General features: G+C 37.0%; 3 protein-coding genes across 3 annotated transcripts; 2 read left to right on the forward strand and 1 right to left on the reverse strand.

Moving 5' to 3' along the window:
• Positions 1–1,758: 1,758 nt before the first annotated feature.
• On the forward strand, positions 1,759–6,433 carry lrrc8ab (leucine rich repeat containing 8 VRAC subunit Ab). Its single transcript, XM_052591999.1, has 4 exons — positions 1,759–1,921; positions 2,499–2,793; positions 2,939–5,060; positions 5,667–6,433. The coding sequence occupies exons 3-4, from the start codon at positions 2,946–2,948 to the stop codon at positions 5,940–5,942; spliced, it is 2,391 nt and encodes a 796-aa protein (XP_052447959.1). The 5' UTR covers positions 1,759–1,921; positions 2,499–2,793; positions 2,939–2,945; the 3' UTR covers positions 5,943–6,433.
• Positions 6,434–7,819: 1,386 nt separating this feature from the next.
• LOC127997109 (peptidyl-prolyl cis-trans isomerase-like 3) lies at positions 7,820–10,180 on the forward strand. The gene is made up of 6 exons (XM_052592000.1): positions 7,820–7,979; positions 8,302–8,376; positions 8,466–8,559; positions 8,720–8,787; positions 9,590–9,708; positions 9,832–10,180. Exons 1-6 carry the CDS (start codon positions 7,836–7,838, stop codon positions 9,956–9,958), a joined length of 627 nt encoding a protein of 208 aa, XP_052447960.1. The 5' UTR covers positions 7,820–7,835; the 3' UTR covers positions 9,959–10,180.
• A 1,496-nt stretch (positions 10,181–11,676) lies between these two features.
• On the reverse strand, positions 11,677–14,171 carry LOC127997125 (zinc finger and BTB domain-containing protein 26). The gene is made up of 2 exons (XM_052592001.1): positions 14,052–14,171; positions 11,677–13,806 (listed from the first exon to the last, which is right to left on the reverse strand). The coding sequence occupies exon 2, from the start codon at positions 13,798–13,800 to the stop codon at positions 12,565–12,567; it is 1,236 nt and encodes a 411-aa protein (XP_052447961.1). The 5' UTR covers positions 13,801–13,806; positions 14,052–14,171; the 3' UTR covers positions 11,677–12,564.
• Positions 14,172–14,821: the final 650 nt, after the last annotated feature.

The raw sequence follows: 14,821 nt of genomic DNA on the forward strand, positions 1-14,821 counted from the left end.
TGAAGCTCAATTCACTTTACATCACTGCCTAAACCACATTTTTCACGAGTCCGATGCCCCTTTTTCAACTTTCTTGTGTTTTTCGTCTTGGGAATAAGGGCTCCATTCAGAGTCAGGGTCTATTATGAGACGCCTTGGGAAGAGAGAGAGGTGTTTAGCATAAATGACAATCACAGAATCACAGAAAAGGGGCTTCAACACTGAGACAAACACAACTTGAAGCTGAAATGACAAAAATAAAAGGAGGAGATATATCTGTTTGCAAGAATTCACAGAACTGATTAATTGGCTGGATGTTTTATGAAAAACCAACAACTGTATTAAAAGTTTTTTTTTAACTATTCTCTGTCACTTTTGGTGATAAACAGCTGCAAGGAATTCAAGACCACCTGGTGTGGGGGACCACTGAGGTCACTGAAAGCTTCAAGTCTGCAGCTGTCAGATCAAAACCAACCGGGAACCTGAATGTCAATCAAAAAAAAAAAAAAATCCTGGATGGGTTGCCAGGGTTGAGTGGCCTTTCAAAGTGTGAGTGTTCATTCTTTTATTTATGTAACTCCATTCCTCTTTGAAGGTCATGCTCACAATAAATGTTTAGTTCTATTCACTTTCATTCATACACATCTTGCTACATTCTAACAAACAAACTTTATGGCTGAAACATTTCAAACTTCTAAAGTTTGCAGCGTTGCAGAAAAGTGGAGCAGATTATGTGTTATATTTTTCTTGTTGCTATTGGGTCTTGTGGCCTTGGCACTATACGTTAAACATCGCCTTTGTTTTTAACTCTCAAAGCAACTGTTTTTTTTAGCATTTAATACTGTTTATTAATTATGATCATATAGTCTGTTGTTGATTGGTGCCCTTATAAGGGCAAATTACAAAATAATAATAATAATAATGTTTCCATGTGTATACTGTTAAATTGTGAACAAAATCAATAATTAGACATAGCAAAAATCACACACACATACAATCCCAAACAGGCCATCTTCCTGTCTATAGGCAGCTTTACTGCACTGTGAATCAAAAATGAACCCTGCACTGGTAGTTAGTGCAATGCATTACTGAAAATCAAAATAATAAATACATACATGCATACATAAATCAATTTTCTTTATCGACTAGAACCATGTATTTGGTAGAATTCAACATATGTAAGTAGCCTATTTATTTACTTATTAGAAGGTAAATTAGTAAACTAATAACAATAATATTATGTATGTTTTCATTGTCTTTTTTAAATAAAGCTGTCTGAGATCAACATTGTATGCTTAAGCATGTTCTGGTTTAGAATTGGTTTCGAAGGCATGTTGCCTTTTAAATGAATATTTGCTCATATCATACAAATAAATACTAAAACAATGTGTGATACTTTATCATGGAAAAGGACCATAATACAAAATATTAATATGATAGGAATATGACAGATAAGCATACTTAGTGACATTATTAATGTAAGGAAACAATACAGGTGAGGAATTGTTTTATCCACCTTCAGACAAAAGACATATGTACAGTATAACTGATTTTGCAGAGCTATGCACACCTAAATCATAATACATATGATAAATGAACCATTAAAGCATGAAATGGGTTTGCTGGGGTAACACGAGCGTTTAGATAAGGTTTAAAGTCCTTAGAAAAACAGCTTAACGTTTCTGAGCACTCAGGTTGTGATTCCCGCTCCAGTCCAGTGTGTGGCGATAATGAGACGTAAAATGAAGCTGATGGCAAAATCTAAAACTCATTTCGCAGTGCCCTCTAGTGTAATGAACTGATTATGAAATACATCTGATCCCTGCAGCTGAGCTTCGCACTTTGCGCTGTCCGTCTCGGTTCGGCCACTCTCCTTTCTGGCGATCCGAGCTCATGAGTCCGGCGACAAGCTCATGCAGCAGAGCTGGCAGCACACAGCTGGGTGAGTCAGTTACATGATTACAGTTTTCCTCGACGAGTAAAACAAAGACACTCTGCCCTTTTATACAAAGACAAACAGCGTATTAATAATAACACATGCAGTCATTCATGTGCTGAGCTGCGGGTCTCCTTATAATTACACAGAACAGGACGGTGCCTGTTTGTTTGTTATTGTTTCCAATGCATAAACAATATTTTGACGATAACCTGTGGGAGACTCGCCATATCTAGCTGAGAGGATTCCGATATGAACTGGTTCAATCTAGTTGTCTAGCCTCTTAGTAGTCGGTCAGCATCTTTATTATTATCTTAATCTTCTTCTTCATCTTCTTTGAAATTTAATATCCATCATCATAATGTTGTCTTTCCACCCTTTGTCATTATGTGTCAGCTTTAGTCTGCGTCTTATATAAGCACAAGTCAAATATATAATTTAACCTAAATGGTTAAATGTAAATAGAGAGGAAATAAGTTTTCAACCTGTCCCCCCCTCAAGGGAAAACTACGATTGAAACCGCTTCAGAAAATGCAGAGTGCACATATTAGACATTGTATTGTATGCTGTTTTATCACGACAGGATATCTGTGTCCCATCCTAACAAAAAGGACTGTGATGAGTGCCAGTTCCTGACTGGACATGTGGAGTATTAGGTAAGATCCAACTGAGGAGACACTGCTTCAGACACTGCCCTGCCTTAGACAAACAGGATTTGAACCCTGGGGTCACGGACTCGCCATACCCAGAGGAGACAATTCTTCAGTGTTATTATCGGAAATGGCTAATAATAGATGACAAGAAAACCAGAGCGGTCTTTTGGCGGAGTCTTCTTGTGTAGCCGCCACAGCCGGAGAAGACAGACGTCCTCGACTTCGGTAAAATATGTTTCAGTGTTTGTGTTGGGAGATGATGTAGAGTTAGTTTGCAACAGTTTTAAATATATATCCTTTTGTGTTGCATTGACATTCAAGGCATGAACAGTGTAGATGTTTTAAAGCCATGCCATTAATTTCGTTTCAGGTGAATCATGATTCCCATAACTGAGCTGCGCTACTTTGTGGATACGCAACCTACGTATCGCATCCTAAAGCCATGGTGGGACGTGTTCACAGACTATTTATCCGTTGTAATGCTGATGATCGCTGTATTTGGGGGCACGCTTCAGGTCACGCAGGACAAGATGATCTGCCTGCCCTGCAAGTGGGTAGTTAACAAGACCTGTAGAAAGTATTTCAATGCAACTTTTTCTGTGCCCTTGACCCTTGAGCCACAAGGAATCCAGTATGACCTTGATCGCCACCAGTACAACTATGTCGATGCTGTGTGCTATGAAAACAAGCTACACTGGTTTGCTAAGTATTTCCCATATTTGGTGCTGCTGCATACCCTCATCTTTCTGGCTTGCAGCAACTTCTGGTTCAAGTTCCCTTGGACGAGCTCTAAACTGGAACATTTTGTTTCTATCCTACTGAAGTGTTTTGACTCGCCCTGGACCACGAGAGCTCTGTCCGAAACCGTCGTGGAGGAAAGCGACCCAAAAGCGCTGGTGAAAATGAACGGTTCCTTCGATAAGAAGGCTTCGTATGTGAGCGAAGACGTCGAGGCGAGTGTTCCCATGCTGTCGACGACCAGATCTCGTTTTGAACAAGGAATTGTGGACCACTCTGAGACTGGTGTCCTGGACAAAAAGGAAGGGGAACAAGCAAAGGCATTGTTTGAGAAGGTGAAGAAGTTTCGAACTCATGTGGAAGAAGGCGATATAGTCTACCGACTCTACATCCGACAGACTATCATCAAAGTTGTTAAGTTTATTCTTATTATTTGCTATACCGGATACTATGTCCACAATATTCAGTTCAGCGTCGACTGCAATGTGGACATCGAGAGTCTCACCGGTTATCGCATGTACAACTGTGCCCATCCCCTGGCAACTCTCTTCAAGATCTTAGCCTGCTTCTACATTAGTCTAGTTATCGTGTACGGGATGATCTGCATGTACACCCTCAGCTGGATGCTACGGCGCTCTCTCAAGAAGTACTCGTTTGAGTCAATCCGAGAGGAGAGCAGCTACAGCGACATCCCAGATGTGAAAAACGACTTCGCCTTCATGCTGCATATGATTGACCAGTACGACCCCCTCTACTCCAAACGGTTTGCGGTCTTCCTCTCGGAGGTGAGCGAAAACAAACTTCGCCAGCTGAACCTGAACAATGAATGGACTTTGGAAAAGCTTCGGCAGAGGATCACGAAAAACTCCCAAGAGAAGCTGGAGCTCCATCTGTTCATGCTCAGTGGGATTCCAGACACGGTCTTTGACTTGTTGGAGTTGGAGGTTCTGAAGCTTGAGCTCATCCCTGATGTCACCATCCCACCGATCATTGCCCAGCTCACGAACCTCCGAGAGATGTGGCTGTACCACACACCAGCCAAAATAGAGGCTCCAGCTCTTGCGTTTCTGAGAGAGCACCTGAAATCGTTGCACATCAAGTTCACTGACATAAAGGAGATTCCTCTGTGGATCTACAGCTTGAAGAACCTGAGCGAGTTGCACCTTACTGGGAACCTCAGTGCTGACAACAATCGCTACATCGTCATCGACGGTCTACGCGAGCTGAAGCGTCTGAAGGTTCTGAGACTGAAAAGTAACCTTACGAAGCTGCCTCAGGTGGTCACGGATGTTGGAATGCATCTCCAGAAGCTGTCCATCAACAACGAAGGCACCAAGTTGATGGTGCTCAACAGCTTAAAGAAGATGGTGAACCTCTCCGAGCTGGAGCTTGTCCGCTGTGATCTGGAGCGCATACCTCATTCCATCTTCAGCCTGCACAATTTACAGGAGATCGATCTTAAGGATAACAACCTGAAAACCATTGAGGAGATCATTAGTTTTCAGCATCTTCATCGACTTGTTTGTCTAAAGATGTGGTATAATCAGATTGCATACATACCTATACAGATAGGTACCTTGGTCAACCTGGAGCGCCTCTATTTAAACCGCAACAAGATCGAGAAGATCCCATACCAGCTCTTCTTCTGCCGGAAGCTGAGGTTTCTGGATCTGAGCCATAACAATCTGACAGACATCCCGTCAGAAATAGGAACTCTACAGAACCTTCAGTACCTTGCTGTGACTGCCAACAGGGTAAGTTGGGTTCAGGCTGTGAAAATAGTTTTGAGATTAAATTTTGTTTTTTTTTCTTTGTTGCATTTTTCTTTCTATTTGTTTTTAATCTGTTATTGGTACTTTGATATTATTGCTTTTTTATCATTACTTGTTTATAAAATGTTCAGGGCTGCCAAAGTTAATGCTCTACCTGGTACAATTTAAACATGTTTAACTGCAGTGAATTTGTATCTAGTGTTTTTATGTTTGACTATGTTGTGCATCAAAAATATTTTTTACTTTTGTTAAGGTTTTTATGAATGATTATACCACTGCTTACTGCAAACTTTTTATTTATTATATAGCTTGTGTAATTGCCACTGATGCAGATTTTGTTTAATCTTTCTTGCATGATTATCAAAATGTACTTTTAATTTAAACACAGTTTATTCCAAAAAAAATATCTACTAGATGGCAATTATACAACAGGTTCAAAGATGAAGAAAAAGTGCTACTGCTCTTATGATTAGATGCAAGTAGTACATTCTTTGCAAATCCCATAAAATTAATGAGATGTTGATTGTACTTTCACCCAGCTTCGTTATTTTTTTTTTTTTTTATTTCTGCTGTCATTTGCCCCCATAGATTGAGGCTCTCCCCCCTGAATTGTTTCAGTGTAAGAAATTGAGAACACTGAACCTCGGAAACAACTGCCTGCAGTCCCTACCCTCACGGTTCGGGGAGCTCACCAGTCTGACACAGCTGGAGCTGAGGGGCAACAGGCTGGAGTGCCTTCCTGTAGAACTTGGGGAGTGCAGACTGCTGAAGAAGAGTGGCCTAATTGTGGAGGACAGTATTTTCAACACTTTACCTTCAGAGGTCAAAGCGCAGCTGTGGAGAACTGACAAAGAGGCTTCTTGAAGCAGATGCGTGAACCTGAGAGCATTTGCCTTTGATGTGAGGAGAGGAATTCAATCCAAAATTTGATGTATGTTAAATATTTCAGGGATCATTAGAATGTTTCCTGAAAGACATAAGGGGTATTTCACTTTACGGCATGTGATGTTTTATTATAAACGAAAGCCATGGCATTTCCATTGACAGAGAGTGAGGAGTGAGCAGACCAAATATTACATCAGGATTAAGGTGCTGTTAATTGTTGCCTTAATTTACACTATTCAGATATTGTATTATAAACATTTTGACTCAATTTTATACCAGTGTTACTGTGTAAGTGTTACTGTGTGTGTAAAATCACTCTTCTATTGCCTGTTCTTAAATCCATGTCTCTGTACATTAACTGATTAATGTATTCTAAAACTTTGAGAGCACTGGATAACTTTTGAACATTTGTTTATACCAGCCCTACATGTTTCCTGCTGTACAGTCTCTTTCACATACTGATAATGCAAGTCATCTCTGTTGCATGAATCATTTTACTTTTAAGAGTTTATGAAGATGCATAATTCAATATTCATTAACTTTCACCCAATAGTAAGTTGCTGTTGTCTACAGTCAGTCCTTGGAAAGTTTAATAACCTGTGTTAACTGAGTATTTAAAATTGTACAAATAATTTTTGATGTGTGCATGCTTGCAGTATTTATTTAGTTGATGCAAAACAAAAGGTAAGTACATTTATTAAATGAAGAAAGTGAGATGTGACTATCATCTACATGCATTTTTATTTGTATAAATGCATAATGGTATTGTTACTGTAGTAATATTATTACTTTTTCTAAGATTTTTATTATAACTTGCAAACATTATACCGTACAAATACAGCACCTTATTTTTACCCGTCTGCTCACTTTGAAATGCCATGAGAAGTACCTTTGAACAATAATTTCTAATGAACAGTTTTACTTCTTTGTAAAGGTAGATTATCTAATGTATTCAGCTAACAGACATTTGAACATTCAGACTATACCCTCGACTTTGAACTAAATGTTTTCTGCTCCCTTTACACTCTTAAGAAGACAATCAGAAGTATTTAGTGAAGTGTCCGTTATGTGTGCAATGCAGTTTTGACATTGACTGAATTATAACTTTAGAGTGTGTGAGATGCAGGTTAATACTTATGTTACTTATTTGCTTCCTGTAGGATTTACAGTTGTTTTGTCTCACCATTGTAATAGCCATAGAAGTTTTATTACTGTTGATCAATTATTGAACATAGATTGTTTCATGTTTACTATTTTACCTCATTTATGAAAAAGTGTAGGATTTTAGTAGAAAGCTTGTTGTTGTATGTGTGTGTATATATATATATATATATATATATATATATATATATATATGCGCGCACACACACCACACATTGGAAATTAAGCTAACAGAATTCCAGAAGTTACTCAGGTAAATGCCAATCAACTTTCTAAAGCTTGTCAAAAAAAAAAAAAAATTCTCTCCGATGTCAGTGTTATTTTAAATAAAACCAGTGTTTCGAAAGCTCCAGTGCTCACGTTTTTGTAACTATGATATAAATTGATGTATTCAATAGATCCAGTGTTTTCTTTTTTCGTTTTTTTTTTCATTTAGTTTGTTTTGCAAAGTAAATGTACATTTTAATAGAAATTAAGTAAATCCCATAAAATATAGCAAGCGAATAAACACTCGATTTTCTTTGTATGTCAATAAAAAAACTTTTTTATTTTATATTTACTCATGATATATATACAGTTATTATATGTAACACGTTATTTTTAAATATTCACTCAACTTTATTATAATTATTTTTTACTGTTGTTAAAACTATTCGTATTTATGTATAGAGTGCGATAGGATAGTTTTTTTTTTTATTATAACGGTGATAAATGGGAACCAATGTTTTCAACGTCATTGAGTTGCGTCGGACGTTGTTCAGTGAAACGCTTATTGATTCTGAAGGCGGCTTTTTACAATGCTGGACTGTAGTGTCTGTAAATCCTTATCATTTCTGCTTTGCGTTTAAGAAGATGGTAAGATTGCGCTTTACTATGAATGCTTAACTTAACGAAAAACAGTTTTTAATCCTTATATTTAAGCTTGTATAGAATACATTTGTTTAACGCTGTAGTTGTTTTATGTTAGCATTGTGGGGGAGTATCTTACTCTAGCCAAATTACAGTTAACGTGAGTCAAATATTTCATATTCTGTGGCAGGCTTACCTTTAAGCAGGGTGAATTAATTATTTGCATTAAATGAGTAATTAACTTTATATTAAGAATGTATTTACTGACTAATGTTGTAGTTGCAACTTGTAGTGTATTAATGAGCTGAACTCGTTCATCTTCTCGCAGGCTGTTACTCTGCACACGGAGCTCGGGGATTTCAAAATAGAACTGTTTTGTGAGAAGGCACCGAAAACCTGTGAAGTAAGACTCTTGTTTCCATCACACAGACACACGTCTCGAGGCAATATAATTGTGTTGATGCGTTAGTTTTCATTTTTATTTTCTCATAGAATTTTATTGCCCTGTGCGCTAGTGGGTTTTACAATGGATGCATTTTTCATCGAAACATCAAGGGCTTTATGGTCCAGACTGGAGACCCAACAGGTAACTGATCCTGGATTTCATTTCTTACCTCAAAGCTTTAGTTTATAGCTTGTAAAGTTGTACATTTAGTTAATGCTAGGTTCATGTTTTGAATTTAAAAAAATCATTTCATGTCAAGGTTTATTTGGTTGATTTATAAAAAATGATGTTTTTCCCTCAGGTACAGGCAAAGGAGGGACCAGTATTTGGGGAAGAAAGTTTGAAGACGAATTCAGTGAACATCTGAAAGTATGTATTGACATTGAAGTATTATAATATTATGTACATTATTATACTTAAAAAAAATGAACTCAAAATTGTATTTAATTTGGACACGTTAGAATTTTAAGGCATGAATTTTAATTGTTTATTTATATGTACAGCAATTTAAAAATATTTTGAATGAAGGTAATTTAATGCCTAAAAGATCTGCATATGCAGGGCAAGAGTTGTGGAAATGTACATAAGACAATAAGTGTAAATTAATTTAGCATGTACACAAGAGGCTTTGTAAAGGTGTAAATTGTGTTTCATTCTTAGGCATTAACCCGTTAACTGTCACCCGGCCCCCTATGTGGGCCATCTACATTTCCTTTACTATATTACAATTAAATCCTAATTTAATCATGACAAACTATATATCGTTGGAAAGGTCTAGGACTCCTAAATGGATATTTTACCAATCTTTTTTTGTTAAAAATTATGTAGGAAAAGTAATCGATTAATTTATGGCAAGAGTGCACCTCAAAAACTTGCATCATAACAGGAGTTCTGACTATTTCAAAAAAGAAAAAAAAGTCTTATTCGTTGTCTTTTTCACATACTTTACAAATATTCAGAAATGATATATCACTTGAAAACTTAAAATCCATGAAAATGGTGCATCAAAATCATGTTACAAAATGTTTTTAGTTATATAAAAATTTAGGTTTGGATCATGCACTTTCAAGTCTATGTTCAGAAATGTGAGTGACAGTAAGCAGGTTAAATTACCTTCATACTTTTTAGTCCTATCTAACTTGATCTTTCTTTTAATGTCTGTGTAATGTAGCACAATGTCCGGGGCGTGGTGGCAATGGCAAATAATGGACCAAACACAAATGCATCACAGTTCTACTTTACATATGCAAAACAGCCTCACTTGGACATGAAGTACACAGTTTTTGGAAAGTATGTTTATTTATTTTTTGCTAGTGTTTTCTTTTCAGTTTATTTATTTATTTATTTTTTTCTATTTTTATGTTATTGTATTGATGGTAATAAATTGTAACACAAGCTTATTCTTTATTACAGAATTATAGATGGACTTGAAACTCTGGATGAACTAGAGAAACTCCCTGTGAATGAAAAGACTTTTCGTCCTCTTAATGATGTCCATATTAAAATTGTTACTATCCATGCCAACCCGTTTGCTGGTTGATTGATTTAATTGTGAAATATTCATAATGCATAATGCCTTGTGTTGTAAATAATAAAAAAAAAGGTTTTAAAACATGCTGATTTTGTATGTACTGACTTGAGTCTGTTTTCCCTGTAATCTCTTACATTGTGTTTCAAATGTATGGTATTTTTTTATTAAAATGATAGTAGATAAACTATTGTACTTTGACAAAGGAGTATTTTCAATAAATTGATAGATTTTCTCATTGTTTTCTGAAGTGGTTTGAATATAATTTGCATTTATTCTGCACTTTTTATATATGAACTACTATTTTTAAAGGACAAAAAAAATTAGGCTACAATTTTGAAATCCTGAAGCTAATGACCTGGAAATATAGGTATAAACAACAAATACTAAATAATTGTTCATTGTTTTATTTTTCTAGGTCCTGGTTGATCTTATACACATTTTTGTTGTTGTTTTTTGGTATGTTACAGTGTACAGTGTGTATGTCCAAATCAGCCATCGACCAGTTCACACACTGGTGTTGCTCTTGGTAAAGTGATATCTCAAGAGCCTCTCTTGCTATTTAGAGGAGACCAGAGCTATTTGTCACACAGGGAAGTTGTCTTGAATCGAAAGTCCAGTAGTTTTAGTCTATCGAATGAAGTTAGATGTGAACTATAATGCTGAACTGTATACCCAAGAAAATGGTATTTGCTTTATAAATTTCCTTTTGGGCAAAGACTATAGATTTTAAAGGACTTTGCTGTTGGGCAAGATATCACGTGCTTCACATTCAGTATTATGAGATACACATATAAGATATACGTTAATTGCAATATATTTTTGACAACAATGGTTTGACATGTTGCCTTCTACATATTTGCTCTTTCATTGGCTTTGAATTGTTTGGTTTCATTATTGTTTCACTGTTTTACTTTAGCTGTTAAATAGCAGATTCCACCTTGATTCCAACTTTCCCAATAAAGAGTGTGTACTGAGTAAAATGTACTGAGTAAAAAGTGTGACAACTAGCCCCAGTCTCCTTTACCATTTGTAATTGATGCAAAGGGCTTGGGTATTATTACTCTACAACACAAGTGTTTTTTTTTTTTTTTGTTTGTTTTTTTTTTCATCTTATTTTAATTATAGAGTTGGCATCAAAGCAAGTACGTGCCAATGCAGTATGGTAAGTTTCTTTCTGTTGTTTAACATGCCACAGAATTGTCACATTGAGGTAATACAAAATGCTTCGTTTTAATAGCCAAGGAGTAATTATAACAGAAGTAAACAAGCATGCAGGACTTGATGAGGACCAGTATACTCAGGAGATGAGTGAAGATCAAATGCTCATTTCACTGTAATGAATGTTTCAAATTGATAACACTAAATTGTAAACATGCATTTTCTGTAAAGCTGCTTTGAAACAATGTGTATTGTGAGTTTGAATTGAATAACACACTTTCCTTGAGAAGTGCAAGGTGATGCATGCTCTCGGCAGACCAGGTGAAGTAGTGGAAGTAGCTCATGCAGTCGCCTTCCTGACATTTATAACAGATGTCAATTCTGGATGGAGGTCGACATGCTATGTGTCCACGGTAATGCTTTGCCACCATGATACAGCTCTGTCATAGTGGTGTCTCATAAAAGCAAATAAATAAACATAGTTGTAATTAGTCTGAATGTTGAAATCCTTAATGTATTAACATGTTGATTTGATGTAGCATTTTGATGAACATTAACAAAAAGAAGTGCACATTTCATGCAGTATCTGCAGTTATTTATTAGTGAGCCAGCAATTTTCTCCAGATTCTGGCATATTTACACAGATGGAAGCATGGAAACATTTATTACAGACAAAGAGTTGCACAACAGTGTTCAAATACAGCTGTCTGCAACTGAGGAAGTTATACATTAGCATTCAAAACTGAAATATGGTCTGATCAGATATACTTAAATCTATTTTAATCTTTACAAAAGATAAAACACAGCCAAATGATGCCACAGCAGCATTCAAAATCAACTCAATACATTTCCCTTGATCTGCAATATGCAAAAAGAAAATGATATTAAACCTGACTTTGATTTTACATGTATCTACCAATCAGCGGACACTTCATTATTGTAATTTAGTGTATTCATTTACAGCAGTGGTTCACAATCTTTTTTGTCTTATTTGATGTACCTGTGTTAATGATGTACCCCTGATCCTTTCTTTAAAATAAATAATAAAAAATGCAACAAGTTAATCTTTGTTTTTGTTGGTTTTTAGAATTTTAATTAATATTATCTGTGATGTGTGCAATGCAGTCCTGCAGTTGGCTGCTTTAAATGTGTGCTTTTTTTTTAAACTGAATGGATTCTGATTGGCTGTCAATGTTTTAATCGTATATCATTGGAAAATGAATTTGTGAAAAAAAAAAAAAATAGTGAAAGTGATTCCAACAATATTGTTCCAATGAGTCGCCATTGTTATAGTACTGGTGTGCACTCAGCTATTCGTTTACATTTAAAAATGATATCTTTATCGTTATAATTATCGTCCTTACTGAGAACAGACCTCCTAGTTGAGAACCACTGTTATACAGAATTATGTCTGCATCATGTATATTAATAGAATTTATTTAGACAACAATATGATTTTATATTCCTTCCAGCAAGCTGCCTTCATTGGCATTATCAAAACTGTTTTTTCCATGGATCTGCTTCAGGTGTTTACGGAGAACTGGTTTATGTGCAAACACCATGTCGCAGTAATTGCAACGGTGTGGTTTGTCCCCACTGTGAAGGTTCAGGTGGTCTAGCAGCGAGCACTTCTGAGTAAAAGTCTTTCCACAGATCTTACATTGGAAGGGTTTGATGCCGGCGTGGACACGCATGTGCCGGTGCAGGTTTCCTTTCTGGGTAAATGTTTTTCCACACAGGAGGCACATGAACAGCTTGTGCATCTTCAGATGGTTGGCGTAGTTCTCCAGCTGACGGAACACGCGAGCACATTTCGGGCACTGGTGGTACCACTGCATACTCTTATCGGCATTCCTTGAGCATCCCCAAAGATTCCCTTTCCCCGAGCCACTGGGTCCAGGTGGGGACAGCGAATATTCAGCTGTGGGCTTGACAGCGATTTCGGCGGGCCGGGTTTCCACTGTGGAGTTTATTAGGGAGTGTTGTGGCTCAGGTGAGCGCAGTGTTGGCGAGCGACTTGCGCGACTCTGAAAGTTATCAGGCATTCGCTCATCTATTGACTCCACCTTAACGATGCTGATGGGACTCTCCTCTCCTCTGCTGTTGCTCTCAGAGTTTCTAAACACAGCTGGAGACTTGGGCTGTATTATTACATCATCATCGTCATCATCATCATCAAAGTCATCTTCTCCATCATTGTCCGCCTCATCCTCTTCATCACATGCTGTCTCCGCAGCCGGTCGGCCACGCTGTGAGCTGAAGTTCGATGGCTGTCGAGATGATGCACGCTCGCCTTTGACCTCGTGTGGTTTTATGAATTTATTGAGAGCTTCGGTGCACTGCTCTACAATATGACCCATCTGTAGGAAACTAGCAACTGTTAAATAGTGTACTAATTCAAGCTCCGGGAACTCCAGTGTCCCTGTGTAGCAGGACAGGAGAAGCCTCTGTCCAACCTCTGCGTCCTGCTGTGTAGATATTTGCACTTCACGAGAGTCCTGAAGGACAAACTGGTCTCTAAGGAAAGGGGAGCCAGCGGCAAAGACCACTTTGTGTCCAGGCACTTCCAAGTCATTGATGCGGACCACAACATCACAGAAGCGTTTGTCTCGACGAAGAGCATCCATCTTTTGAAGCATGGAGTCCCCGAATGTGGGAAAGTTGAATTGCAGTATCACCCCATCCTGGGCCATGGTGCGCTATTAAATATACACAACATATTTTGCTAAAACATTTAAAATGCACATAAATGTCATGATAGCACAATGTTTAAAGTGTACACGATGGTGTTAGTGTGGTTAGTACAGGCCTGGAAACTGTAACGTTACAGAGCTAAACCAGAAACATTGGATGGACGTCTGCAAAGAATGGAGGAAAACTGACGACGAAGACACATCGTCACGGGAATGAGGTGAATATAAGTGTTTATTTAAAATATGAATACCTGCAGCAATTTGATTTTGGTTATTTTTGTTTCTGTCTGGGTGTTTTGTTGTCCTGGGGATGAGCATACAGCGCCTGTGTGTTTAGTGTGTGGCTTGAGACGGAAAAGGATGTGTCGACTTTCTCGATTGGTCGGCGAAATTTAAAGGGGCAGGACACAAATACATGTGGCTTAATTTTGTATCGTCTGTATTAAGATTAATTTGACTTTACTTAACGACAGACAGAAAGAAAGATTTATCAACAAACCCGTACAATAAAAAAATGTCATCCAGCAATGGTTTTGAATAGTTCGCAGTAATTACCGAAACTTTAATATTCCAGACATACCTTAGTATTACAATAGTTTATTGTTGTTGTTGTTGTTGTTAGTAGAAGTATTAGTAGTAGTATGATTAGGATTATAATTATTATTTCTAGAGTACGATTTAGACTTTTAAGGTTTAATATCAGTTCAAATTAACCATGGTTTTACCACAAATTAAACCAAAAAAAAAAAAAAAAAAACATAAACCATGCTAACTACAAATTAACCACGGTTTTGCAACACTAACCATAGTTTAATCGTGGTATTTTTAGTAAAACGGTGATTATACAAATGTTAATCAATGCGCCAAAAAGCATGGTTACTACACCTTCACAGTAAAACCATGGTTAATCCGTTCATGCTTTTTTGGAAGCCTCTTGAATAATACATACATTATATTAAATGTACTATTACTTTAGTAGAAGTACTAATAGTAGTATTTCATGCTGTCTCTCTGGAAACCA

The sequence above is a fragment of the Carassius gibelio genome, chromosome A5 (genome assembly GCF_023724105.1).
Source record: "Carassius gibelio isolate Cgi1373 ecotype wild population from Czech Republic chromosome A5, carGib1.2-hapl.c, whole genome shotgun sequence".
In the NCBI taxonomy this organism is placed as follows: Eukaryota; Metazoa; Chordata; class Actinopteri; order Cypriniformes; family Cyprinidae; genus Carassius; species Carassius gibelio.